This window comes from Canis lupus, chromosome 23 (genome assembly GCF_048164855.1).
Source record: "Canis lupus baileyi chromosome 23, mCanLup2.hap1, whole genome shotgun sequence".
Taxonomy (NCBI): Eukaryota; Metazoa; Chordata; class Mammalia; order Carnivora; family Canidae; genus Canis; species Canis lupus.
This window is the reverse complement of record NC_132860.1, coordinates 44813219-44840653: the sequence shown is the minus strand read 5'-3', so window position 1 is coordinate 44840653 and position 27435 is coordinate 44813219. Positions and strand designations below refer to the sequence as shown.

General features: G+C 48.1%; 1 protein-coding gene across 2 annotated transcripts in view; it reads left to right on the top strand.

Annotated features, from left to right (window-relative positions):
- The window catches only part of VSTM5 (V-set and transmembrane domain containing 5), a 32151-nt gene extending 7335 nt beyond the window's left edge, over positions 1–24816 (top strand). For both annotated transcript variants that reach the window (XM_072795019.1, XM_072795020.1), the window contains exons 2-5: positions 22026–22352; positions 22442–22582; positions 22702–23037; positions 24249–24816. In XM_072795019.1, coding sequence (XP_072651120.1) covers positions 22026–22352; positions 22442–22582; positions 22702–22745 — 512 coding nt within the window. In that variant the 3' untranslated portion in view covers positions 22746–23037; positions 24249–24816. The remainder of the gene's footprint in view (positions 1–22025; positions 22353–22441; positions 22583–22701; positions 23038–24248) is intronic.
- Positions 24817–27435: the final 2619 nt, after the last annotated feature.

Below are 27435 nucleotides of genomic sequence, written 5' to 3'. Positions count from 1 at the left end.
TGTGGACTTTTTTCTCCTTTTCCAACCCCTTTATGTGTACAGTTAGATTGTTTATTTGAGATTTTTCTTGTTTATTAAGATAGACCTATTGCCATAAACTTCCCTCTTAGAACTGCTTTGCTACGTCCCAAAGATTTTGGACTGTTGTATTTTCGTTTTCATTTGTCTCCATGTATTTTTTTTCATTTCCTCTTTGATTTCTTTATTGACTTGGTTAGTAGCATGTTGTTTAGCCTCCATGTGTTTGTGGTTTTTCCAGTCTTTTTCTCGTAATTGATTCCTAGTTTCATATGGTTGTGGTGCAAAAGATGCTTGATATAATTTCAATCCTCTTAAATTTATTGAGACTTGTTTTGTGGCCTACTGTGGGACCTACTCTGGAGGATGTTCCATGTTCACTTGAAAAAATATGCAGTCTGTTGTTTTTGGATGGAATGTTCTGTACATATTTGTTTGTCTGGTCTAATGTGTTGTTCAAAGCCACTATTTCCTTGTTGATTTTCTGTCTGGATAATCTATCCATTGATGTATGTAGTGTGTTAAAGTTCCCTACTATTACTGTATTATGTTAATTTCTTCCTTTATCTCTGTTAATAGTTGCTTTATGTATTTAAGAACTCTGTGTTGGGCAGCCCTGGTGGTGCAGCAGTTTAGCACCGCCTGCAGCCCGGGGTGTGGTTCTGGGGACCCGGGATCAAGTCCTGAGTCGGGCTCCCTGTGTGGAGCCTGCTTCTCCCTCTGCCTGTGTCTCTGCCTCTCTCTCTCTCTCTCTCTCTCTCTGTGTGTGTGTCTCTATGAATAAATAAATAAATCTTAAAAAAAAAAAGAACTCTGTGTTGGGTGCATAGATATTTGCAATTGTTATATCCTCTTGTTGGACTGATTCCTCTGTCATAATGTAGTGTCTTTTTTTCTCTTGCTACAGTCTTCATTTTAAAGCCTCTTATGTCTGATAGAAATACTGCTACCCTGGCTTTTTTTTCTCCTCCCATTTGCATGGTATATGCTTTTGGTTTTGTTTGGTTTGGTTTTGAGAGAGAGAGAGAGAGAGAGAGAGAGAGAGAGCCAGTGGGTGGGTGGTGAAGAGAGAGAGAGGGAGAAAATCCCAAACAGGCTCCATTCTCAGTGCAGAGTCTTGATGCAGGGCTGATCCCACAACGCTGACACCCTGACCTGAGCCAAAATTAAGAGTCAGCTGCTCAACCAGCTGAGCTACCCAGGTGGCCCCTGCATGGTATGTTTTTCAAGCCTTTCACTTCAGTCTGTATGTGTCTTTAGATCTGAAATGAGTTTCTTGTAAGCAGCATAAATGGGTCTTTTTTTTTTTTAATCCATTCAGTAACCTTATGTCCTTTGATTGGAGCCTTTAGTTCATTTACATGTAAAGTAATTACTTTTTTTTTTAAGATTTTATTTATTCATGAGAGACACACGCACAGAGAGAGGCAGAGACACAGGCAGAGGGAGAAGCAGGCTCCAAGCAGGGAGCCGATGTGGGATTTGATCCCGGGACTCCAGAATCACGCCCTGGGCCTCAGCTTAACCGCTGAGCCACCCAGGGATCCCCAATGTAAAGTAATTACTGATGGGTGTGTACTTATTGCCATTTTGTTCATTTTTTTCCTGGTAGTTATGTAGTTCTTCTGTTTCTTTCTTCTCTTGCTCTCTTACTTTGTGGTTTCGATTGGTTGTCTCTAGTGTTATGTTTGGATTCCTTTCTCTTTGCTTTTTGTGCACCTATTACAGGTTTTTGATTTGTGGCTAACATTGAGTTCATCTATAACATCTTATGTGTAAAGAAGTCTATATTAGGTTAACAGTTGCTTAAGTTTGAACACATTCTAAAAGCATGAAATTTTATTCCCCCTCCACATTTTATGTATATGTTGTCATATTTTACATGTTCTTTTTCTTTAACAGTATTTTAAAAAATATTTTATTTATTTATTCATGAAAGACACAGAGAGAGAGGCAGAGACACAGGCAGAGGGAGAAGCAGGCTCCATGCAGGGAGCCCCATGTGGAACTCCATCCCAGGTCTCCAGGATCATGCCCGGGCCTGAAGGCGGCGCTAAGCCGCTGAGCCACCCGGGCTGCCTCTATTTTACATGTTCTTATTTTGCATATCCCTTTTGTAGCTATAACTGATTTTACTATTTTTGTATTTTAATCTCCATATCAACTTTGTAACTGGTCAACCTGCTATTTAACTAGGTGTTGGCTTTTACTCATGACATTTTTTCCCTTTTATAATTCTTTAAATTTCTAGTTATGGCCTTTTCTTTCCACTCAAAGAATTCCCTTTAACATTTCTTGTGAGGCTGGTTTCATGGTGATGAACTCTTTTAACTTTTGTTTGTCTGGGAAATTCTCTCCTTCTATTCTGAATGATTACCTTGCCAGGTAAGGCATTTTTGGTTGTAGGTTTTTCCCTTTTAGCACTTTGAGCATACCAGGCCACTCCTTCTGACTTGCAAAATTTCTGCTGAGAAATCAGTGGATAGCCATGTGGAGTTCCTCTTATATGTAATTGTTTTCTTTTTTCTTGCTGTTTTTAAAATTTAAAGTTCAATGATTTTTTTTGTTATTTTATTTTTTTTAAGATTTTTTTTTTCTTTATTTGAGAGAGAGAGAGTGGAGGGGCAGAGGGAGATGGAGATGAAGAGGGAAAGAATCCCGAGCAGGCTCCACAGAGTGCAGAGCCCTACAGGGGACTTGGCCCCACATCCCTGAGACCCTGACCTGAACTGAAACCAAGAGTTGGATGCCCAACTGACTAAGCCACCCACGAGCCCCTACGTTTTGTTATTTTAATTATGTGTCTTAGTGTGAACCTCCTAGGGTTAATCTTGTTAGGGGTTCTCTTTGCTTCCTAGATCAGGATGTCAGTTTCCTTCCCCAGATAACTGTTAATTCTTCAAATAAGTCTTCTCCCCTTTTCTCTCTCTCTTCTCCTTCTGGGATCTCTATAATGCAAATGTTATTACATATGATGATTTCTCAGAGTTCCCTTAACTTATTCTCATTTTTTATGATTTTTTTCCCTTTTTGCTGCTCAGCTTAAAGGTTACTTTTCATTATCCTGTCTGCTGTGGTACTTTTTAAAAATATTTTTAAAATTTTCTAAGGTCAGAATGCATCAATAGCAAATCAGTAGCTTTTCTATAATCTCTGTTGGCCTGGACTAAAGTGAAGCCTTTCCTGAGAGGACATGTGTTACTTCTGGCAGTCACCAGGAGGCAGCTTATCTGGGGAGTAGGAAAGGCTTCATGGAGGAGGTGAGGCTGAGTCTTGAAGTAAGTGTGTAAGACAAGACGGAGAAGAGAATTCTAGGTATACAGCACGCATTCAAAAAATAGATGCATTATTGCTTTTGGGCCTGGCAGGGTCTGGACGTGCTAAAGAACAGAAGAGGAAGCTGCTGCCTTAGCATCCTCTACCAGGATCTTAGCAGAAACCTCACTCTGAGATCCTGCTGACGCTGTAAGTCCCTGGTCCAGTGCATTCAGGACCCTGGTTTGCCTGCACCTATGTTTTCCCTGGAGGTAGTAATCTATTTAGTTATCCAGAAGAAATGAGGGTAGGAGAGAGGCCAGATTGGCAAGTTCAGAGTTAGAAAATGATTTTCTCCTGAACTGGTTTGCTGGGCTGGAGAGGCACCAGTCAGCCCTGTGGGCAAAGGGGAGATGACACACCAGACCGTGAAGGGAGCACAGGATGTTCATCGTTCATGTGTGGTTCAGGAAACACATTGGCCGGTCCCATGCTAAGATGCACCCTGAGGGACAGCTCAGGCCTGTGCCATCCTGACTGCAGAGGGGCCTGACTGCTCTGAAATTTCCCAAGAAAGCCTCAGAGGGAGAAGGGGAAGAGCCTGGGTGACTGGTCCCAGTCCCAGAGGAAGATAACACATCCAAGTCACCTTCTTCCCTTGCTTGCACAAGACAAGGAGGATGGGCTGGCTCAGTGGCTCGCAGCCAAGGCCACACATTAGAGCCACCTGGGGGGACTTGTGAGCCCTACAGATATTCAGACCTACTCTAGAGAGTGAAGTGGGTATCTCCAAGGGCAGGACCCAGTACCGCTTTGTTTCTATTTTAAGTTCCTTGGGTGATTCTAACATGTGGCCAGGCGGTGCTCCTCGACAAGGCCGTTTCTAGGTCCCTTCCATTAGTCTTACTCTATGGAAACGGCTTGTCAGGAAGTATGCGTGTTTCTTCTACCTTCTGTTCTCAGAACATCCATCATTGTATGGCTGAGTCTCACATCTTTTTTTTTTTTTTTTTAAGATTTATTTATTTACTTTTTAAAGAAAGAGTATGAGCTGGAGGGGGAGACGGAGTGGGAGAGGAAGAGAGAATCTCCAGCAGACTCCAAACTGAACAAGGAGCCTGATGCGGGGCTCAATCTCACAACCCTGAGATCAGGACCCGAGCTGAAACCAAGAGTCAGACACTTCACCGACAGAGCCACCCAGGCACCCCTCATTTATGTCTTATTTATGGTTTGATCCTGACAAACCTATAGATAATTTCCCACCAGGCTTGGGTCAGGAGATAAGGCTGCTTGGCTTGGGAGTTCGGTTTGCTCAATAATAGTTCCTGAGTACCTACTATGTGAGAGGCACTGTGCCAGGAACTAAGGATACTCAGCAATAGGGGATGCCATGGCCCAGGGGGACGTCAGATCCTAACCTGATGATTTGCTGTTAGGTGCCCTGGGGCAAAGAAAGGGATTTACTTAGCTTGGTTGGAGTTGGAAAGAGGCTTCTTGAAGAGCAAGCCTGGAAGGCCAAATAGGAGGTAGCCAGGTGAGCCAGGAGGGAGAAAGTTCTGAGTAACAGGAAATAATAAACACAGACACAGCACTGCCATCTTTTTTCCCTTTGTGCCAGTGGCAGGGTGACCATTCTTTAGTTAAACCAGCTTTTCCAACACTTGCCAATTTCTTCCATGTAATCTTACAAGTTCTGTAGCACGTAAAGGGATAGAGCTTGGGAAGGCTTTGGATCTTAGTGGAAGGTGCTGGAATCGTTCTTCTGATAGACCCTTACACTAATGCCACAGAATCAGGAGGGAGATGTGGGTCCCTTGGCACCAAGCAGTGACTCGAGAACCTCCTCTGAGGCTCCTTTCTCTACTCATATAATATCCCTGCCCCAGGCTCACCAGGGGAGTGGATCACATTCCTTTTGGAAGCCAATGCCCAGAAGCAAAACAGCAGGCCTGCTCTTTCCTGTTACCATCAACCACGCCTTCTGTGTACTTTGGGATGGGGTTTCAGGGGTTCCTGAACCAGAGCTTATTCTTTTCTGTCAGGTTTGAGAGCCGCAGCCTGATACCTGTCATATCATACACGCTGCTGGGCGCCGGCGATGCAGACCTGAGCTCGGGCCGTGCCCTTGCCGGCCGCTTCCAGCAGGGAGATGGGCAGTCGCTCCTCTAGAATGAACGCAAGGCAGGCCGGGAGCTGAAGAGGAGAAAAGCCAGCCTCTCCTGAGTTTTCTAATTGTTAATAACAGTTACAGGACAACAGTGTGTGTGGCTGTTTATGGAGCACGTGCTTTGTGCCTGGTACTGCAACGGCTGCTTTCCATTCACCGTCACCCAGGTGCTATTAGTCCCCATTATACAGGTAAAGAAACTGAGGTTCAGAGGGTTCAAGAGCGACCATGGATCCGCCCCTGGGGTCAGAGCTGAGAGCTGATCTAGGAGGATGAGCCACTAACAGAGAGGAAATACAAGGAACTGGGGTAAGTGGGTGACAAGGAACAAGGAGCCCTGGGAACACAGAGCTGGGACCTCCAGCCTGGTGTTGAGCGATTAGGGAAGGCTTCCTGGAAGAAGTGATGTTTAAACTAAAATCTGCAGGATGAAGAATTGGCCCCTTTTTTTTTTGAATTGGCCCTTAGTCTCTCTGAAGGAGCAGCTTCGTGCCCTGGCCGTGGTATCCAGTCATGAGTGTGCCTGAATCCTTTGATTGCTCTATGCCCCTCTTCCTGGAGCCTTCAGGCGCCCTATAAACTCGTCCCAAGGAACTATTGGGATGTCACCTCACCTCATTTCTTCCTCAGTCCTCCTATTCCACACACATTTACTGCAGAGGAACCCGAGAACCGTACTTCCCAGTTTCCCAGGCTGGGCGCTGGCCCAGGCCCAGCCGTAAGCCGTGCAGCCCCGCTGTGCAGACGGCAGCCCCGGCGGTGCCCCACCCCCAGCCTATGCAGGACCAGCCAGCCGCCTCCACTGTGCCTGGCTTCCCTGGCATCTGAGTAGAAATGCAGCCCATGGCCATTCAGAAGAGCTCAGCTTTCCAGCAAGGATGGTAGAAAGATTCCAGAAGGAATTCCACAAGGAGGAGTTTCAGTTCATCCAGTCTCTTCACATACTTTCGCAAGGAAATCACAGATTTACAGATGCTCATTCCGGTCTATACCTGCTATGTGATTTGGGAAGGACCAGGCTCCTCCACCAACACTCCAGCCTCTAGTCTCAAATAGACTGCTTCAATCCCTGGCCCAACTCCAGCTTCTGCTTACACACCCCTGGTGATGGGGAGCTCACTACCTCAGTGAGCAGCTCAGTGGATCTTCTAGGAATTTTCACTAATAATAGCTAGTATCGGGGATCCCTGGGTGGCTCAGTGGTTTAGTGCCTGCCTTCGGCCTGGGGCGCAGTCCTAGAGTCCCGGGATCGAGTCCCTCATGGGGCTCCCTACATGGAGCCTGCTTTTCCCTCTGCCTGTGTCTCTGCCTCTGTCTCTCTATGTGTGTCTCTCATGAATAAATAAATAAAATCTTTAAAAAATAATAATAATAGCTAGTATTTATTGAGTGATCACCAAGCATTAGAAACGGTGCCAAGCTCCTTACATGTACTGTCTCACTTCATTCTGCTGCAGGAACTGAGCACAGCACTATCATAGTATGTTTATTTCATAAGTACTATAACTGAGAATGACAGAAACTAAGGAATTTACCTCAGATTACTGGCCAACCTAAATTTTGACTCGAGAGTCCAAGAATGTGTCCATTATACCCTCACAGCCTCAATTCTGTTTACCAGAACCTGTGTCCTCTCAGTCTTTACCCACTAGATGTCATTCTGGCCATGATCCGGTCTCCCACATCGTCCTTTCTCCAAGACTACAAGTTCTGCAGCAGAGGCAGGTCCCCTGCGTCGTATAAGTGGTGTTGGCGTTGTTGGAGAAGAGGAAGGACTGGCCTGCAGGAATGCTAGCAGCGTCCTTAGTACCCCCCGGGCCCCAAAAGCTTGCAGAATCTTTTTTTTTTTTAAGATTTTATTTATTTACTCATGAGAATACACAGAGAGGAGAGAGAGAGAGGCAGAGGGAGAAGCAGGCTCCATGCAGGGAGCCCGACGTGGGACTCGATCCCGGGTCTCCAGGATCACGCCCTTGGCTGAAGGCAGCGCTAAACCGCTGAGCCACCCGGGCTGGCCAAGCTTGCAGAATCATAACTGTCAAAGCTTTAACCGTGGGGTCCTAGGACCAGCAGCAGCATTACCTAGCCACATGTTAGAAATGCCAACTCCGTGGCCTCACCCCTTACCTACTGAATGAGGAACCGGAGGGGGCCCAGCAACTGTATTTGAACAGGCCCTGCAGTGATTCTGATGCTGAAAATGATTATTGCACTGGGGAAGAAGAGCAAGTGGAACTGCTCCCTAAGCCCAGAGCATCGCTAGAAATAATACAGTTTGAAGATGCCAGAAAAAATTCATTTCCCCCAAATAGCTCACCGAAAGGGCTGTCGCAGACTTTCCTGTCTCACCTGTCAGCCCTTCACTGCTTTGGCTTTAGGCTTTAGTAAGTGTCCCTTTGAAGGGTTAGGAGTTTCAGCTGTTAACTCCTTACTGCAGATTCACTCAGGAGTCACCGAGCTTGGCTGCATCCCAGGGATTTTTAAAAATCCATAGAAGTGGGATGCCTGGGTGGCTCAGTGGTTGAGCATCTGCCTTTGGCTCAGGTCGTGATCCTGGGGTCCTGGGATCCAGTCCCACATCAGGCGAGGAGCCTGCTTCTCCCTCTGCCTCTTTCTGTGTGTATCTCTCATGAATGAATAAATAAAATCTTTTTTATAAAATCCACAGAGGCCTGGGTCCCCCCCCACTCCTACCCCCACCCCCACCCCACCCCCCCTAAAGATTCTGAATTCATTAGCCCAGGCTAGGATTTTTAAAAGCTTCCCCAGATGATCTGATGGTCAGTTGAGGATGTCAGGATTCAATCAGGATTCTCAGCCATGGTGGGAATAGGTGGATGAGGCCAAGTTTCCCACCTAGGCCCAGTCAGCGGTGGCCGGGGGGCAGCCGAGAGGCCTTCTCTTTGGGGACTCTGAGAAAGACAGCGGCGAGTGCCTTAGGCACGGAATTAATAACAGCCACTGACCCCAGCTGGTGCTCTGCAAATGTCAGTCCCTTCGCGTCCCTCCCTAAGTGCTTGTTGAGTGAAAGGAGACTGGATTGAGTTCTTAGGGCCTTTGGGCAAGAAGTCAGGGAAGGGAGGTCCTCCTGCACCCTTGGAAACTGCTCCTCCTGTCAAGTTCTCACCCCCACATGGGTTTTTGGTTGGTTTATTATTATCATTATTGGATTATTGACAGCTGAGCGGGGATGGTCCCTAATTACAGATGAGGAAATGGCAGGCCAGAGGTCAAGGCCTTTCAGAGCGAGCCAGCCGGGGTGTGGCACCGAGTGCGAGTGCGAGTGCGGTGGCCTTCCCCGGCCGCAGCTGCCCCCCGCCCCCGACCCCTCTGCCCCCGCAGGCAGGGGGGCCTTCCCAGCATCTGAGGAAGGCGGAGCTCCTGTTGGCCTGTGGGGCTCCCACCCCGAGGTCAGAGGAGCCACGAGGGACACCGGGAGCAGGAAGAGGAATTTGGAGGGACTTGGTCGGAGGAACCGTGCAAAAGGGCACCCGTGGACAGGGAGAAGCGGGGAGACAGGATGGAAGGCCCCCTGGAGGCCACGTGCATGAACCCGTGCTGGAAACCGTGTGCTTTGCTGCTGTGGAGGGACGTCTGCCCGCGGTGTGGACTGCTCACATTTGAGCAGAGGGGAAGCAGAGCGTTGTTGGCCCTTGTCTAGGCAGATACGAAAGCACAGAGGCCGATGGCGCTTAAGGGGCTGGCAAGAGTGTGTGGAACACGCCAGGCCGCGGGAGCCAGGCTGGCTCGGAGGGAAGTGAGGACTCGGGGTAGGGAAGAGTGGAGGGAGGCGGAGGGGAAAGACTGAGGAGGCCAGCGGGAGCCGTGGATCAGCAAACACCAAGGAGAGAAGGCTGCTCCACTGGAGGCCGAGGGAGAACGTTCTGGTAGGCAAACATGCTGGATGGGTTGTCCAGGGGGTGGGGGCTGCTGGAGGTACTTACAACGATGACCCCATGATAGAGTTGCCAATGTGCTTGAGGAACGAAGAAGAAAGACTAGAGTAGGGGAGGGGCGCCTGGGCGGCTCAATCCGGTAGGCGGCTGCCTTCAGCTCAGGTCATGATCCCAGGGTCCTGGGATCGAGCTCCGCCTTGGTCAGCAAGGAGTCTGCTTCTCCTTCTTCCTCTCCCTCTGTGATCTCTCTTGCACTCTCTCAAATCTAAAAAAAAAAAAACAAAAAAAAAACGACGAGGGACTTCTCATGCTGTTGAGGAGAGCGTGGAGCAACTTCAAGAGAACAGAATTTTATTTTGCAAGGCAGTGGAGAAGTGACTTTTTAAAATTTTTATTTATTCATGAGAGACACAGAGAGGCAGAGACACAGACAGAGGGAGAAGCAGGCTCCCTGCGGGGTGCCCGATGTGGGACTCGATCCCAGGACCACACCCTGAGCTTCATCGCTGAGCCACCCAGGTGTCCCAAGAAGTGATTCTCTTAAACCAGTGCTGTCCCAGAGAAATATAATGCAAGCCACATATGTAATTTTGAATTTTCTGGTGGCCACGTTAAACAAGTAAAAAGAAACAGGTGTAATCTAATACTATATTTTTAACCCAATATACTCAAGATACTATTTCAACATGTAATCAATGTAAAAAAATTACTGAGACCTTTTTACATTCCGTTTAACATACTGAGTACTGTCTTCAAAATCCAGTGTGTAGTTTACACTTAAAGCACATCTCCATTCAGACTAGCTAATTTCAAGTGCTCAGTAGCATGTGGCTAGAGGCACCTGGGTGGCTCAGCTCAGGTCATGATCCCAGGGTCCTGGGATGGAGCTGGGACTGGACTCAGGCTCCCTGCTCGGTGGGGGGCCTGCTTATCCCTCTCCCTCTGCTGAGTTCTCTGGCTCACAAGCATGCATCATCTCACTCTCTCTAAATCTTTTTTTTTTTTTTAAGATTTTATTTATATATTCATGAGAGACACAGGCAGTGGGAGAAGGAGGCTCCATGCAAGGAGCCCGACATGGGACTCAATCCTGGGTCTCCAGGATCACACCCTGGGCTGAAGGCGGCGCTAAACCGCTGCACCACCTGGGCTGCCCTCTCAAAATCTTTAAAAAAAAAGTCGCATGTGGCTAGCAGCTCCCATTCTGGCAAGGCCAGGTAAGGGGACTGTTGCTTCTAATGACATGGGTCTCCTAAGTCTCTATCAGCACTGAGCCTTGTGCTATTTTGGGAAACATAAGAGGTATAATACTCCACTCCACCTCTATACTCAGTGTTTTATTAGAGGCAGTTGTGGGGGCACTGAAAACACATTGGGTTCTAGCCAGAGCTCTCATTTTCTACTTGGTGAGACCTCGGGCTCGGCATTCTTCCTCGGGGCCTCTGTGTCCTTGCCCTAAAGTAAAGATCAAATAAGCAAGTGAAGCAAAAAGCATAGTTTTTTTTTTTTTTTTTTTAAAGATAAGCCATTTCTTTTTTTGAATATTTTTATTTAGTTATTCATGAGAGACAGAGGAAGAAGCAGGTTCCATGCAGGGAGCCCGACGTGGGACTCGATCCCGGGACTATAGGATCTCGCCCTGGGCCAAAGGCAGGTGCTAAACCCTGAGCCACCCAGGGATCCCCCAAAGCACAGTTCTTTAACTCAGGTCTCCTGCCGGCCTCCCCGGCCTCCCCAGCCTCCCCGGTGGAGACAGTGCTTGTGAAGCACTTTGTTAATTGCACACACGTGCATTTTCAAATGCAAAAAAATCTGTTGCTCAGACCCAACGTTGGCATGCATCTTATTTATTTTTAGGACCATTTATTTATTTATTTATTTATTTATTTATTTATTTATTTATTTATAGCAATTCACAAACTTGCTAAGATAGTCCCAACTGTTCAAAAGGGTAGAAAGTGAAATGTAAAGCTTTCTTCCATGCAGACGTCCATTCCTTCTCCAGAGATCCCCACAGCCCTGGCTTTTGCAGTATCCTCCAGGAGATTTTCTGTGCTATATACGGATGAGCTGGCGTCTATGCACATAGAGTTACTTAAATGCAAGTATTCCTTACATACTGTTCTTCCTTGTGTGATTTCATTTCATGTTACTTTTGAGATAACCTAATATCTGTGCATATAGATGTATCTCATTTTTTAAATGTCTGTAGTATGAGAATGTGAATATTGATAATTTGTTTAGCCAGTTGCGACACAGTGAGAAATCTGTATTTGGTCCCTTCTGCCTGGCTCCTGACACAGAGCTCCTGAAGTCCTAGTCATTTCCTGGGTGACAAGAATGTTAGGAGCATCTCCTGTTAGAACATGTGGTCTTATCCCCTGGTTCCTAATGCATAACTTCCTAAGACCTTTGGAATCTCCAGAGTGCTAAGTCTGCTAACGAGGTGACTCTTGGGAAAGGAAGGCTGGCTGAGGGAGGAAATAAAGGTGGGATTAGGGCGATGGAACTTTCAGCCCTAACCTCCCTCCCCACCCTCAGCCTCTGGGGAGAGGAGAGAGGCTAGGGATTGAGTCCATCACCAACGGCCAATGATGTCATCAATTCTTCCCAAGTAAGGAACCTCCCCCCAAACCCTAACTGAGGAAGTTTGGAGAGCTTCCGGGTTGGTGAACACATCAAGGTGCTAGGAGGGTGGGGGTCACCCAGAGAGAGCATGGGGGCTCCACACCCAGTCCCATATACCTGCCTGTGCATCTCTTCCATGTCCTGTTCTTGACTTGTATCCTTTATCATAAACGGGTAGTAGTGAGTCAAGTGCTTCCCTAAATTCTGTGAGCCATTCTAGCAAATTATTGAAACTGAGGAGGGGGTGGTGGAAACAGCTGATTTATGGCCAGGTGGTCAGAAGTACAGGAGGCATGGACTTGTGGTCGGTGTCCGAGGTGGGGGCACTCTCCAGAGTGGGGTGTGCACCAGGTGGTTGGTGTCAGAAGTATCAAGAGTAGTGGAAGAGCCTGTTTTCCTTTACTGGTCCCTTACCAGTGAGCACATAGGATGTCTCCAGTCCTTTGCTGCTGCTATGGTCCACACTGTGCATCCATGACAAAACCTACCTCTGTGTGCCCTTATCACTTGTAGGATCAGTTCATAAAAGTGGCATTTCTGGACCAAGGTGCATATGTGCTAATAATTATTATAGATTCTACCGTAGTGCCCTCCAAGAAAGTTACACCCATTTACAACCGCACGGTAATGTGGGAGTGTGACTTCTGCATACTTCTGATGACATGACGTTATCAAACTTCTTCATCTTTCCCAGCTGATAGTGGCTCAGGCGTTCAGCTTTCCCAGCCTGGGTTTCACTGGGCTGTGATAACTGCATATGACAGCTAGTACCCAACAGGTGGTTGGCTACCACTGAAATGGTGGCTGTCGCTATTCTGGAGTGATCTGTGTATCCTCCTGTGGTTGAAGTGCCACTACAGGAAACTGATGACAGGGAGCAGCCTGCCAGCCTCCGCCTAAGTCTGCATCTATCCATGTTGTTTGGGTTTGGCTGACATCTGGGTGACTCCCCATGGCCATCATGCAGCAAGATCACCAGGGAGCAGCATGGTGCCAGGGTGGGGTGGGGGGCAGACGAGCTGAGTGTTGGTCACCGAGTAAGCAGGCACAGAGAGGGGGAATTTACTCCTCTAAGCTAACAGGAGGGATGGAGAACCTGTAAACTGTGCACAGATGTCTGTCGACAACACTGTTCATGGCATCTCAGCCCCAAAGCCCCGATGTTTCGAGTTGCTCAGCTGACCTCCCACAAGGAAACCTGTTTCCAAAATTCCAGGCTTGCTTGTTTGAAGAATGACAGAAGTTGAGAGAGAGGTGTGGATGTTTTAGTTGCAGCTTAAAACTACCATTTCTCCTTTGAGTGGGTTTTTTTTTTTTTTTTTACCCTCAGCAGATTTGGGGCTGGGAAAAGGGGTCTCACCAGCATCTCTGTCAGCTCAACACAGATCCCCCCGTTTCTGATTCCACCCTCTCCCCCAGCCCCGCAAAGGGGCAGCAGTTGGACAAGCAGGCCATGCGTGTCTACTCGTTCATTATACCAGTGTATCGTGAGCACCCACAAAGTGTCAGGCACTGTGCTGGGCTCCCGGGTTTCTGAGCTGCGTGATGGGAGGGAGTTCCGGGCAGGCAGGCCTCCCAGGCGCGTGCTCCTCCTGCTGCCCGGCCCTGCCCCGGGGCTGCCAGCCGGTGCCTCGGGCCACGGGCTGTCCTGGAGGGGCGTGGGACAGGCGCCCGTGGTGATCGTGGTGATGGGGCAGGGCAAGGGATGTGTGTAAACGATAAACCTGAGGCCAGATTGCCCTCGGGAAGCCCAGTTCCGATCATGCTGTGCCGCTATCCTCCTGCTACGGGAGAGCTTGGTTCTTGTGTCACGGGTCGAAGAATGAATCTCACGGACAACAGAGAGTGGGCAAGGACAACAGAGAGTGGGCAAGGCGACAGACCCTTACAGCCGCAGAAGCGAGAGGGGTCGGGCAGGGTGGCCCCTGAGGGCCTGCAGGGTCCCTCCTTCTAGGCAACTGACCAGGGAACCCGGTGAATTTCTTATCAGTAAAAGGGTGGATACTCAGAACAAACTGGGAGGACTTGTAACTATCCTAATAACAAACAAGATGTGTTTTTGTAAATATCCCGAGCGCTAACCAGGTGTTGCCTTCTCTCCGGTTACGTCTCCTCCCCACATTCCTACAGCTGGGATTTCTGTGATTACTTAGTAGCCATTAAAAGAGGGACACTCCCTAACATTTTGGAGCCAGGTTTATTTTTTGTTTTTACCGTCTTAACTCCGTTTTCTTGGGATTAGTAGGAGCCTGACTCTGGGGCCTTTTGGTGTCCTTGGGGTTTCTGGGAGCCCATAGATTGCTGGGAGCCTGGCCTTGGGCCTTTCCCTGCCTAGCCCCGTCTGTCCCTAACTCGTTCCATCACTCCCTGCCCGAGGGCTCACTCCCTCACAGAACCTCTGGCCTGTCACAGGTTCCTCAGCCTATAACCTGGCTTCTTACTCAGCTGGGGAGAGCAGGGGATCCCTCGTGCCTCACGGGGTGGGCTCACCCTTCTCCCAGCCCGGATTGCTCTTCCTCTCTTTTCCATGCTTTTAAAATTATATTCTTCAAGCCTCCGTTTCCATGAGTATCTTTTCCCGCCCCTCCCCAGCTCCTGCAGGCTTCCTGGCTCATCACCCAGACAATGGAGAGGAACCAGGACTTCATTCTTGGCTCAGCCACTTTGATGTTGCAAACATCCCTAACCTCAGGGAACTTGCCATTGCTCCTCTGTAAAATGGGCATAACAGGGATGCCTGGGTGGCTCAGCAGTGGAGCGTCTGCCTTGGGCTCAGGCGTGGTCCCGAGGTCTTGGGATCGGGTCCCTGCAAGGAGCCTGCTTCTCCCTCTGCCTGTGTCTCTGCCTTCTCTGTGTGTTTCATGAATAAATAAAAGTTTTTTTTTTTTAAATGGGCATAATCATACTCTTCCCCAGGCCAGCGCCCATGAGCCAGTGCCCTGCCTCAGAGCAAGCGATGGCAGGTGGGGGTGGCATTCAGTGACCGTGAGGGTGTGGTGGGATCGCTGACCATGAAGGTGAGCTAGGAAGCCAGAGGGGTAAGGGAGGAGTAGCTTTGGTCCTCCCTCCACTCTGCCTCTGCACCCCACCCCTGGGAGCCTCAGAAATTGCTCTTGTATACCTTAGAGGTTTCTCTTTGCCCTTTAGCATTGCTCTGAATGTCTGGGTGCCAGCTGTCCTGGTTTGCTTTAAGCACCAAAACTCCCTAGTCCTGGGCAAACACTCAGACCTTGCCACCCGAGGACGGCTGGTCACCCCAAGGCCAGTGACACCGACCTGAGCCCAGGAAGGCAGGTGTGGGGGCCTAAGGGCTGTACGCTGCTAGGCCTCACACCGGTCCTGCCACCTCAGCCTCGCAGCCTTCCTCCAGAGGCTTTCCAGTCCTCGGTTCTGGAAGGTGATGATACTTCTCCACGTCTCACAGCGAGGAGGCCCTGGGGTCTAATCATGTGGATCCTGCTCACACCAGGTGCCTCCACCATACCTCCCTGCCTCCCGGAATGACATTTTTTTAAAAAATATATTTTACTTATTTCTTTGACAGAGTGCATAAGCAGGGGAAGGGGCAGAGGGAGAAGGAGAAGGAGAAGCAGGCTCCCCACAGAGCCGGGAGCCTGACAAGGGACTCGATCCCAGGACCCTAGGATCATGACCTGAGCCAAAGGCAGACACTTCACCGACTGAGCCCTCCAGGTGCCCCAAAACTCATTCTTGTTAATGGCTGCCTATATTCATTTTATAAGTAAAATCCCATTTATTGAACCAACCTTCTTGGATAGAACCTTTGAGCCAGGTCTGAGTATTGGGGTAGCTACTAGCTTTCTCTAGAATTGTTCTGAATGATTTTAGCATGAAGTACAGAGGTGGTTACTCATTAATTCAACTTCTTAAATAGGTGACAAGCAGTTTGCCTTTAAGTTCTTGGAACTGTTAATTTTCCATCTTTATTATAGACAATTTATTACTAATTCCATGTGATAGAAGGAACTCTCTGTTCCAAAAATCTAGTTAAATGCCTGGTTAGTTTGATTATTAAAAGGCTTCTTTAAATATTTATTTTTTCTTAGATTGATTTATTTGAGAGCGTGAGAGCAAGGGGGTGGGGTCAGAGGGAGAGGGAGAAGCAGACTCCCTGCAGAGAGCCTGACTTTGGGGTTCAATCCCAGGATCCTGGGATCATGACTCTTGAACTGAACCAAAAGTCAGACGCTTAACTGACTGAGCCACCCAGGTGGCTCTGATTAGGAGGAGGTTTTTATGGTCAAGAGAAAACAAAAAAACCAACACTGACTAATTGGCTAGTTTCCAGCTATATCAGCACCTCAGAAACTGGGGCTTGTTACTTTTGTTTATTTGCTTTTCAGTTTTGCTATTTCTTGGGCCAGAGTTTAACCTGAAAGGCTTAAAATGCAGGTCCCTAAAGGTATTGGAAGGGCTGGTAGTTCAGGAAACTAGCCTGGTGGTAACCTGGACCAACATGTTTAACACGGAGTGTACATGAAATACACATATGTTGTGATCCAGATTTGTCATGAGTTCAAAATGTGATTCTTCCAATCTGAGAGTAATTACTATTCTAACTGCTCATATTTGGGGTCAGAGATCCAAAAACATAGACAAATAGACGATAGTCACAAAGTGAAGTGGAAAAAGTTTTTTTGTTTTTTTTTTTTTGTTTTGTTTTGGAAAAAGTTTTTTGTCTGTTTTTATGTATGTCAGTTATACTATCATAAGAAAAATCAGTATTACCTTAGTTTCAAGTACACAGCTTGAAAGTGATTCAACAGGTCGTTGTTATGCCATCTGTGCTCACCACAAGCGTGGCTCTGTCCCCGTACAACACTATTGCAATATCATTGTCTATACGCCCTGTGCCGTACCGTTCATCTCATGACTTACTCCATAATTACAGGTCTGCACCTCCCACTCCCCTCCACCCATTTGGCCCATTGCCCTACCCCTACCCCTCTGGCAACCGGCAATTTCTTCTCCGAATTTATGTGTTTGCTTCCGCTTTTTGTTTGTTCGTTTTGTTTTTCAAATTTCACAGAGGTGAAATCACATGGTTTTGAGTTTCTGACTTATTTCACTTAGCATCATACTCTCTAGATCCATCCATATTTTTGCAAATGGCAAAATCTCATTCTTTTTTAAGAGTAATATTCCTGTGTGTGTGTGTGTGTGTGTGTGTACTTTGCATCTTCTTTATCCATTCATTTTAGAACACATGAGCTGCTTCCATATCTTGGCTATTATAAATAATGCTGCAGTAAACACACCAGTGAATATATCTTTTCAAGTTAGTGTTTTTGTTTTCTTTAGGTAAATGCCCAGCAATGGAATTACTGGATCATATGGTAGTTCTGTTTTCAGTTTTGTTTGTCTTTTCTTGAGGAACCTCCATACTGTTTTCCAGAATGGTAGCACTCATTCACATTCCCACCAACAGTGCATGAGGGGTCCTTTTTCTCCACATCCTCACTGACACTTATTAACTTTTTTATTTTAGCCACTCTGACAGGTGTGAGGTGATATTTCCTGATGATGAGTGATGTTGAGCATCTTTTCATATGTCTGTTGGGCATCTGGATGTCTTCTTGGGAAAGATGGCTATTCAGATCATCTGCCACCCATTTTTAAGATGTTTTGGTGTTGTGTTCTATAGTTTTTTTAATGTAGTTTGGATATTAACCTCTTATTGGCTGTACCATTTGCAAATATTTTCAATAGGTTGCCTTTTTGTCTTGTTAACGGTTTCCTTTGTATTTTGGTATACTCTTGATTCTTTATTTTTGCTTTTGTTTCCCGTGTCTGAGGAGACATGTCTAGAAAAATGTTGCTAAGGTAAATGTCAAAGAGATTATTGCGTCTGTTTTAGGAGTTTTATGGTTTCAGGCCTCACAGGTCTTTAATCCATTTCAGTTACATTTTTTTTTTAAAGATTTTATTTATTTATTCATGACACACACAGAGAGAAAGAGACGCAGAGACACAGGCAGAGGGAGAAGCAGGCTCCATGCAGGAGCCTGACGTGGGACTCGATCCCAGGTCTCCAGGATCAGGCCCTGGGCTGAAGGCGGCACTAAACCGCTGAGCCACCTGAGCTGCCCCATTTCAGTTACATTTTGTGTGTGAGAAAGAGGTCCGGTTTCATTCTTTTGCATGTGATTGTCCATTTTTCTCAACACCATTTATTGAAGAGACTGTCTTTTCCCCATTGTATAATGTTGCCTCGTTTGTCATTGGTTAATTGACCATATAATGTGGGTTTATTTCTGGTCCTTGTATTGTTCCATTGATCTGTGTCTTTTTGTGTCAGTATCATACTGTTTTAATTACTTTTGTAGTATATCTTGAAATCTGAGATTATGATACCTTCTTTGCTCCTCTTTCTAGAGAGTGCTTTAGCTATTCAGGATCTTTTGTAGTTCCATGTGAGTTTTAGAATTAATTGTTCTAGTTCTGTGAAAAATGCTATTGGCATTTTGATAGGAAGAAGCAGATGCCCCACTGAGTCCGGGGCCCAGATGTGGAGCTTGACCTCAGGACCCTGGGATTATGACTTAAGCCAAAGGCAGATGTTTAACAAATGCACCACCCAGGTGCCCCTTTAGGACTCCTTTAAGGAAGACATAATACCTATTCTTCTCAAATTATTCCAAAAATAGAAGAGGAAGGAAAACTAGGGGGAAAAAATGTCCTAGAGTTCACCTGTGAAGTCATCTGGTCCTGGACTTTTATTTGTTGGGAGTTTTTTGATTACCATTTACATTTTTTTACTAGTAATTGATCAGTAATAGAAATTTTCCATTTCTTCCCGATTCATTTGTGAAGGAGTGTATGTTTCTAGGAATTTTATCCATTTCTTCTATATTGTCCAATTTGTTGGCATATAAGTTTTCATATTTATTATTCTCTTATAATTCTTTGTATTTCTGTGGTGTTAGTTATTGCTACTTCATTTCTGATTTGAGTCCTTCCTCCCTTTTTTTTTTTTATTTTGTTGTTTTTTTTGGGAGGGTTTTGTTTTGTTTTTGGTTTTGCTGTATTTTTCCTTTCTCTCTCTCTTTTGTTTTTTTTCCTTAATGAGTCTGGCCAAAGGGTTATCAGTTTGGTTTATCTTTTCCAAGTAACAGCTCTTGGTTTCATATATTGTTTTTTTTTGTTTTTTTTTTTTTACAGTTTCTATTTCTGCTCTAATCTTCCTTCTACGAGCTTTGGGCTTTGTTCTTCTTTTTCTAACTCCTTTATATGTATGGTTAGATTGTTTGAGATTTTTCTTGTTTCTTGAGGTAGGCCTATATTGGTATAAACTCCCCACTTAGAACTGCGTTGGCTGTGTCCCAGATTTTGGCTTGTGTTTTTATTTGTGTGTATGTATTTTTTTATTTCCTCTTTGATTTCTTCATTGGGGTCTTTTACCTCCCTGATTAAGTTTATTCCTAGGTATTTTATTCTCTTTAGTGCAATTGTAAATGGAATATTTTCTGAACTTCTGTTTGTGCTACCTCATTATAGTATGTAGAAATACGACAGTTCTATTATATACCATCTATTCTGCAACTTTACTGAATTCATTTATTATTTCTAATTTTTTGCTCGTGTCTTTAGGGAAAAACACAGGGCTTTGAATCAGCTGCATTTAAGTCCCATCTTTTCCATTTCCTTGCTACATGGGCATGTTGCTGACTTATGTAAAACATTAGGGAAGGATTGGTAAGTACAATAAGTATATATTATAGTAACCGGCACATAAAGTCTGGGCTAAATTATAGTCCTCTTTTCCTATATGTGTGTTACTTTTTAGACGTTGCTGAAGGGCTCTGAAAAATTAGCACAATGTTTCTATCAGGAAAGCTCACCCTTCTTGTTATAAATATTTTGTCACTCACTTTTTTATTCACTCAACAAACACTTAACCAATCACTACATGTGAGGAATTGTGTTAGGGGACACAAAGATGAAGAAAATATATACCTCCTGCCCTCTGCGGGCTGATCTAGAATTTGACTTCTGTTTTCTGAGAGAGAGAATGCAAATACGGCAAAATGGTCCTAACTAGTGAATTAAGGAGAGTGTACATGTTAATGGTACTTGCCTTTCAACTTCTCTCTGAATTTAACATGTTTTAAAATACAGAGTTGGGGAAAAAATGTATTTCTGTTACTTGACAGTTGTAACTCTTGAAAACCATTATTACCTCCCAATTTTTCAGCATGACGTTTATCAGATTATTTCCAGTCACCTAGCCAAGAGCCTTAGAAGAATACTGATGGACTGTGCTGGGAATGGGATGGGAGAGGACAGTGAGAAAGTAACAGGTGTGGCTACCCGGAGCCACACAGCAGGGGCTCGGGGCAACTGGGCAAAGATTGAGGGGGCCGAACCGGAGTTGGACGTGGAAACCAGGGGATGGGCTCCAAGTGTAGGCCCTGCCCTGTTCATTATCCAGCGTCCAGCCAGCTCTGACCAGTTCTCTCCGGGTATGGGGGCACTTGTCACGTTCTGTGCTCTCCACTGCCAACCACTGACTACTGACATGAACCTAGAGGTCAAATATGTGAGCTTTGGAGCGAGCAGCCCTTGTGTGGCTGTTTGCCTTGCAGAATGAACTTTGACAAGCTAGTTAGTCCTGTTGACAACAAGGCTTCTCTATGCTTGATGGAACTGCAGTAGGTTGTGTGTGGGACCTTAGTGGGATAATGCGTATCAAGTGGTTGGCATGGGGCCTATGCGTGGTGTTTGCTTAATACGTGCACAACGGCATATATACATAACCTTGGTCAGCGGCGGGCACTACTGCACATCCGCACACTCGCAGGGAAAGCTCTGGTTGGTGCCTCGGCCTCACTCACGCCCACATCTAGGTCGTCAGCATGTTTTGTCCTCCCTGCTTCCAAATACACAGCTTCCCCTGTCGCAGCCACCTGCCGGCCCTTCCTGCTTCTGCTCTCGTCCCCTCAGCCCGAGAACGTTCTCCACAGCAGACATTCTCAAGCCTGATGGAGAGTGCCTCCTCCCGCTTAAGTCCTCGGTGGCTCCCAGCTGCCTTGAGTGAAACCCTGCCCCTAACCCTCACGTCGCGGCCTGTGTCCTGCCGGCTGTCCAGCCTCACCCCGTCTCCCCCCAGGGCTCACGCCTTCCAGCATGCCGGCCTTCTTTCTGTCCCTCAAGGAGCCCAGCGCTCGGCCTCACCTCCCAGCCTTTGTGCTCACTCCCTCCTCCAGTCTCCACAGCCGCCTGCCCGTCCTCCGGGTCTCCGTTCAAATGTCACTTTCCACACGAGGTCCTCCTGCCCGTTCTAAGGCCGTGTGCCATCTCCACCCTCACCGCTCACTGGTGCCCCGTCCCGTTGTATTGTCTTCCAAGCGCTTGGCACGATCTGAAATGATCTTGCTGGTTTAGTGCGGCCTTGCATGTCTCCCTCGTAGGATGGAGCTCCAGGGAGCCTCCCGTTCACCCAGGATGCAAGAACCTCGTGTCTTGTTCATGGCCTTAGACCATAGCAAAATCCCACAGCCCGTGGGGCTGAGGCACCAGAAGTTTACTTTCCTGCAGTTCCAGAGGCTGGAAAGTCCTAGATCAAAGTTCTAGCACAGTTCGATTTCTGGTGAGAGCTCTCTTCCTGGCTTGTAGACCAGCCACCTTCTCACCACAACCTCTCCGAGCACTTTCTCTCAATTCCCTCTTGTATCCCTGTGGAGAAATGAGAGAGAAAGAGATCTTTCCAGTGTCTCTTCTTAAAAAGACACTAATCCTATTGGAGCAGGGCCCCACCCTTATGATCCCATTGACCCTCGACTTCGTCCTTGGAGGCTGCATCTTCAAAGACAGTCACCCTAGAGGTTGGGGCTTCAACTTAGGACTCTCAGGGCCGAGGGGTACAGACATCCAGTCTATACCACTCACCACTGTGGCCTTGGCACCAGAACCTAGAAGACAGGCTGGCCCGTAAGAGGCGCTCAGCAAATATTTGCTAAATTAATTCACACATCCCGGAAGCCCACTGCCCTGTCAGCTCATCTGTACGTTGCCCCCGCCTGGACTCCGTCCCGCAGGTCAGGGTGTGTCCCTGTACATCCCCCAGGCCGCCATCAACGCCACGGTGGAGGAGGACATCCTGCTGTCGGTGGACTACTCCTGCCATGGGGTCCCCACCATCGAGTGGAGGTACACATCCAGCTGGGGGGCCCAGAAGCTCGTGGAGTGGCGGCCCGGGACTCAGGCCAACATCTCCCGGAGCCACCGCGACAGGCTTTGCACCTTCGACAACGGTTCCATCCAGCTCTTCAGCGTGGGCGTGAGAGATTCCGGCTACTACGTCATCACGGTGACGGAGCGCCTGGGGGGCAGCCAGCTGGGCACCATCGTGCTGCACGTGTCGGGTAAGACGGGCCGGGCCCCCTCGGCACGGCCAGGCAGTGGGAGCGACCCCCCACGCCCAGCAGAGGCCGACCTTCCCCTTCGCCCGCAGAGATCCTCTACGAGGACCTGCACTTCGTGGCCGTCTTCCTGGCCCTTCTGGCCGCCGCGGCCGCGCTGCTCGTCAGCCTCCTGTGGCTCTGCAATCAGTGCGCCTATAAGTTCCAGCGGAAGAGACGCCACAAGCTCCAAGGTAAAGCTGCGCCCCGTGGTGAGCCGGCCTCGCGCTCACGGCCGGACGGGTGCGGGCATCCGGGGCCCGGGAACCGCGTGCGGCCCGTCGCGGCTGAGCCACTTGCCTTTGCCTTGCAGAGAGCGCCGCGGAGGAGGTCGAGCTGCAGGACGTCGAGTGTTAGCCGCGGCTGCGCCCGCTTGCGTTCCCACCTCCCAGGGCGCACAGCATCTTCCAGCCGAAGGAGCCAAGCGCCCCGTGCCCCTCCGAGCCTCCCGCCCCCGCGTGGAGGGCCTGGCGCCGGCCCCGCTGCTGCCGGGCACCCGCCCGCCAGGGTGGCCCAGGCCGCACGTCCCCGCCGAGGGCGCAGCCAGCCCGGCCCGGCCGCCCGTGCCCGTGTCCTGCCGCGGGAGCTGCCGCGGGGAGCTGGAGGATGCGCCTGCCGCGCGGGGGACACCCGGAGCCGCCAGGCCCTGGTGAGGTGGCCCGAGCACGCCCGGGCCCTGGGCTCACGCTTTAGGGAGAAGGAGCTTCACCCGTCCCCGTCCCCGTCCCCGAGGAGTCGGCCCTAGAAGCGGGAATAGGGAGAAAATGACCTTTCCGACATTCATCCGATTTCTCTCTCCTGTAGCCTCAACTTAGGCTGGTGTGAGAAAAAGAGATGTTCTTGTGCTCAGTGGGGGGACTGGGGTCCGGATGGTCACGGGGCCTGCGCGGAGTCAGCCTGCTCGGGGCGCTGTGACTGGCAGACGAGCGCGGCCTCAGAGCGATGCTCCTCAGGCACCAACACTTGGTGTCAAGTCGGCCCCGGCGCTCTCCCGAGCGGGCTGAGGAACGCTGGGCGCTCACCTACCCCAGGGTCCGGGTGTCCTGCAGCCCACAGCGTCCAGACCGCCCACCGAACAACTGGGGGAAAGCACGAGGATTCTTCAAGGATCTGGAAAGCAGAAAGCACTCTACTGAGTGCTCCCCACCGACAAAATGCTCTGGGGCCCTGGGGCTCCAGGTGAAACGAGGGACCGGATCACAACTGGCCTTGGCTCTCATCCTCGCTTGTTGGCCACTGTGTTTACTTGAAAGTGTCTCCATCCCGCCTTGCATTTGGCAAGCTCTAAAGTAGCGTGAATTTATGTTCCATTATCTTTTCTCTCTGTAACACTGTTAGCTACAGAGCAGAAGTACCATCCTGGTTACAGTGAAGGCTGAGGTCAGGAGCTATGTCACCCGCAAATTCACCCATGTGGATGTGAAGGAGAGCTAGAACATTCCCTCCTCTTTTCCTTAAGTCTTCAATGTCTACATCTGTTTTACTTCCCATGTGGCAAATAAGAATTTGCATGGAGAAGTTGGGTAAGAAGCCGTTCTCTAAATTCACGGTTACCAGAAGAGATCTTTTGGATCAGACAGGAGCTCTTCGAGCTTCCAGAAGGACTCCAAAGGCACTACTCGATTCAAAAGGCAAGAGAGCAGTTGGTCCACACAACTGATTTGTAGCTTGAGCACCTGCCACAGAAGGTTCTCACTCTCAGGCCACATCCTGTGCACACCTGGGTCCTTTCCCCAGGCTCTGGGCTGGGACAGGTTTCTTGTACCAGTCCCCAGTGCCGTGAAGAAGTGGGGTGGGAGTAGCAAAACAAAAAGAGAGTCAAGGATAATCTGATTAGTTTTTTTCTCCTCTTTCACACAGAAGGCCCATCAGTGGGAAACCGGTTTGGATTTGGGCAGCTGCTGGCATCTCTGTGTCCTCTGTCACACTTCCTGCTTTCCAGAACTTCTCAGCTTGTCAGAAGTCAGGTGTGGTTATCTTCAGAATAAAAGGAGAAATGGAGGGGCACCTGGCTGGCTCAGGAGGTAGAGATGTGACTCTTGATCTCAGGATTCTTAGTTCCAGCCCCATGTTGGGTGTAGAGCTTACTTAAAAATAAAATCTTGAAAAAGAAAAAGAAATGGAAAAGCATACCCAGTGAGAGGCTTCCATTGACAAACCCAAATGTAAAATAAACTGCCCCCCAAAACTCATGAAAAGTTGCTCCCCCAGCTTTCCATTTCTTTATTGTGCACTTTTAAAGCTCCTCCATTCTGAACATTGTCTTGGGAAGTATTTGATTCCTGAGCCTGAAGGATTTTTTTGTTGTTGTTGTTTTTCAAAAAAGAAAATACCAAATTCTAGAGGTTGACCACTGGAAATGTTAAGCTATAAGTTATGTTTTAAGCTGTGAACAAAATTAAAGAATGAAATAAAGCCTGGAAATAAAGCCCTGGTCCTTTGTGTGTGAGCCCAGCCCCGGCAGGCCCTGGGGGGCCCTGGGTGAGGTTTCCATCAGCTGTGGGCAGAAGCAAAACCCTCAGCCACCGCCGTGTGTCTGGCATATTTTTTAAATGACAAGGGAATAATAATATTGATTCTAACTATAAACATTCTTCTGCAATCCTGAAAAACGACCACTAATCAGCCCATCATTCAGCCCCGTGTCTTCCCGGAAGACGATTTCGAAATTTTTGCTTCCAGAATATTAATCGTAATTCAATTGGGTCCTTTCTGCTTCTGGGAAGGGCTGAAATAAAGATGCGCCCGTTGTTCCCCCTCGTTCAACAGTGTGTAAGGTGCAGGACAGAACGTCCTCTCAGATTGCAGTCTAAGAAATCAAAAAGGTATTTACTGTCCTTTCTCATTTCACGGTGTCCTGGGTAGGGAAGGAGGGAGGAAGGCTGTGCGGGGGTGGGGGGTGGCATACCCCTCGTGGGCTCACTCCAGGCTCCCTCGGGATAACCAGGTGATGGATGTGTGGCCAAGGCGGGAGTGCGGAGACCAGCCCCCCCCCGCCCCCCCCCCCCCCCCCCCCCCCGCCCCCAGCAGAAGCCTGCTGGGAGACCGCAGGGCCTGGGGGAGGGGAAGCCCTCTCCTGTCATCGGTTTCATATCCCAGCCCAGGTGTCTTGGGCCGCTGGTGGGGACACAGGACGCACCTCGGGTCTAGGGAGCAGTGGCAGCCCCGTAGCTACTGGTGGCCCATCTGTCCACAACACAGCTTCCCTTGGCGGTGGCACCTTTCCAGCCCTGGCGACATGCTCTGTGCTTGACTTCCACTGCCCTTCCTTTAAAACTTGGGTGGGTGTTTTGGCTTGGTTTCATTGCAGAGGTGAGAAATGCTTTTTTATTTTTTTTAATAAGAACTGATTCATTTGCGAGAGAGCAAGAGCACAAGCAGGGGCACAGGCAGAGGGAGAAGCAGGCTCCCCACTGAGCAGGGAGCCCCACACGGGGCTCTATCCCAGGACCCTGGGATCATGACCTGAAGGCAGAGGCTTAATCCACGGAGCTGCCCAGGTGTCCTGAGAGATCTTTCTTTAAAATTGATATTGGGACACCTGAGTGGCTCCGTTGGTGAAGTGTCAGACCCTTTCTTGATTTGGGCTCAGGTCATGATATCAGGCTCTGTGCTCATCACGAGTTTGCTTGTCCCTCTGTCCCCCCACTTGCCCTCTCTTTTCTTTTCTTTTCTTTTCTTTTCTTTTCTTTTCTTTTCTTTTCTTTTCTTTTCTTTTCTTTTCTTTTTCTTTTCTTTTCTTTTCTTTTCTTTTCTTTTTCTTTTCTTTTCTTTTCTTTTCTTTTCTTTTCTTTTCTTTTTCTTTTCTTTTCTTTTCTTTTCTTTCTTTTCTTTTCTTTTCTTTTCTTTTTCTTTTCTTTTTCTTCTTTCTTTCTTCTTTCCTTCTTTCCAATGAAGAAATCTTATTTTAAAAAAATAAAATGAGGGCAGCCCAGGTGGCTCAGCTGTTTGGCACTTGCCTTCGGCCCATGGAGTAATCCTGGAGACCTGGGATCGAGTCCCACATTGGGCTCCCTGCATGGAGCCTGCTTCTCCGTCTGCCTGTGTCTGCCTCCCTCTCTCTCTCTCTCTTTCTCTCTCTCTCTGTGTGTGTGTGTCTCCAGAATTAATAAATAAAATCTTTAAAGAAAATGATACTGGAGTCTGTATATAAAGTCAAAAGTAAAGTTCTCCCTCCTTTCTGAAACTTCATTCTTACTGCCTACACAGTGCAATCCCTAACATGGATAAATTACAGTCATTCAATGAAAAATTACTTTTCTTCCAAATGACATGTACAACAATACATCTTTCTTTGACAGCAATCTCTCTTTAAGGGCAGACTCGTTCCTTTGACCAGGATAGCTTCCTCTGGTTAACTACATTCAGCTCTGGGGATTCCTGGGTGGCGCAGCGGTTTGGCACCTGCCTTTGGCCCAGGGCACGATCCTGGAGTCCCGGAATCGAATCCCACGTCGGGCTCCCGGTGCATGGAGCCTGCTTCTCCCTCTGCCTATGTCTCTGCCTCTCTCTCTCTCTCTCTCTGTGACTATCATAAATAAATAAAAATTAAAAAAAATACATTCAGCTCTGTTCCTTGCAATCCTTCCCTCTTTCAGGACTTCAGAGCCAATGTTTTATAATATTGGTGGGGTTTATTTATTTTCTAAAGATTTTACTTATTCATGAGAGAGAGAGAGGCAGAGACACAGGCAGAGGGAGAAGCAGGCTCCCTCTGAAACGCAAGAAGCCTGATGCGGGACTTGATTCCAGGACCCTGGGATCACGACCTGATCAGAAGGCAGACACTCAACCACTGAGCCACCCAGGTGTCCCATGTTGGTGGGTTTTATTGTAAAGCTTATCAGAGGCCATTTAGGGGAGGGGGAAAGCACATTGTTCATGTAAAATCTAAAGGTTTAGGTGTAGATTTGACCTTATGAAGCAGACACACAGGTAGGTTGAATTCCTTTGATGCAACAGATTGGTGACTCTGCAGGTGGCTCTGGCCCTAAAATGCTCTTTTCCTTTAGGCTTCTCATGGTTTGCAAGAATATTTTACTAATCG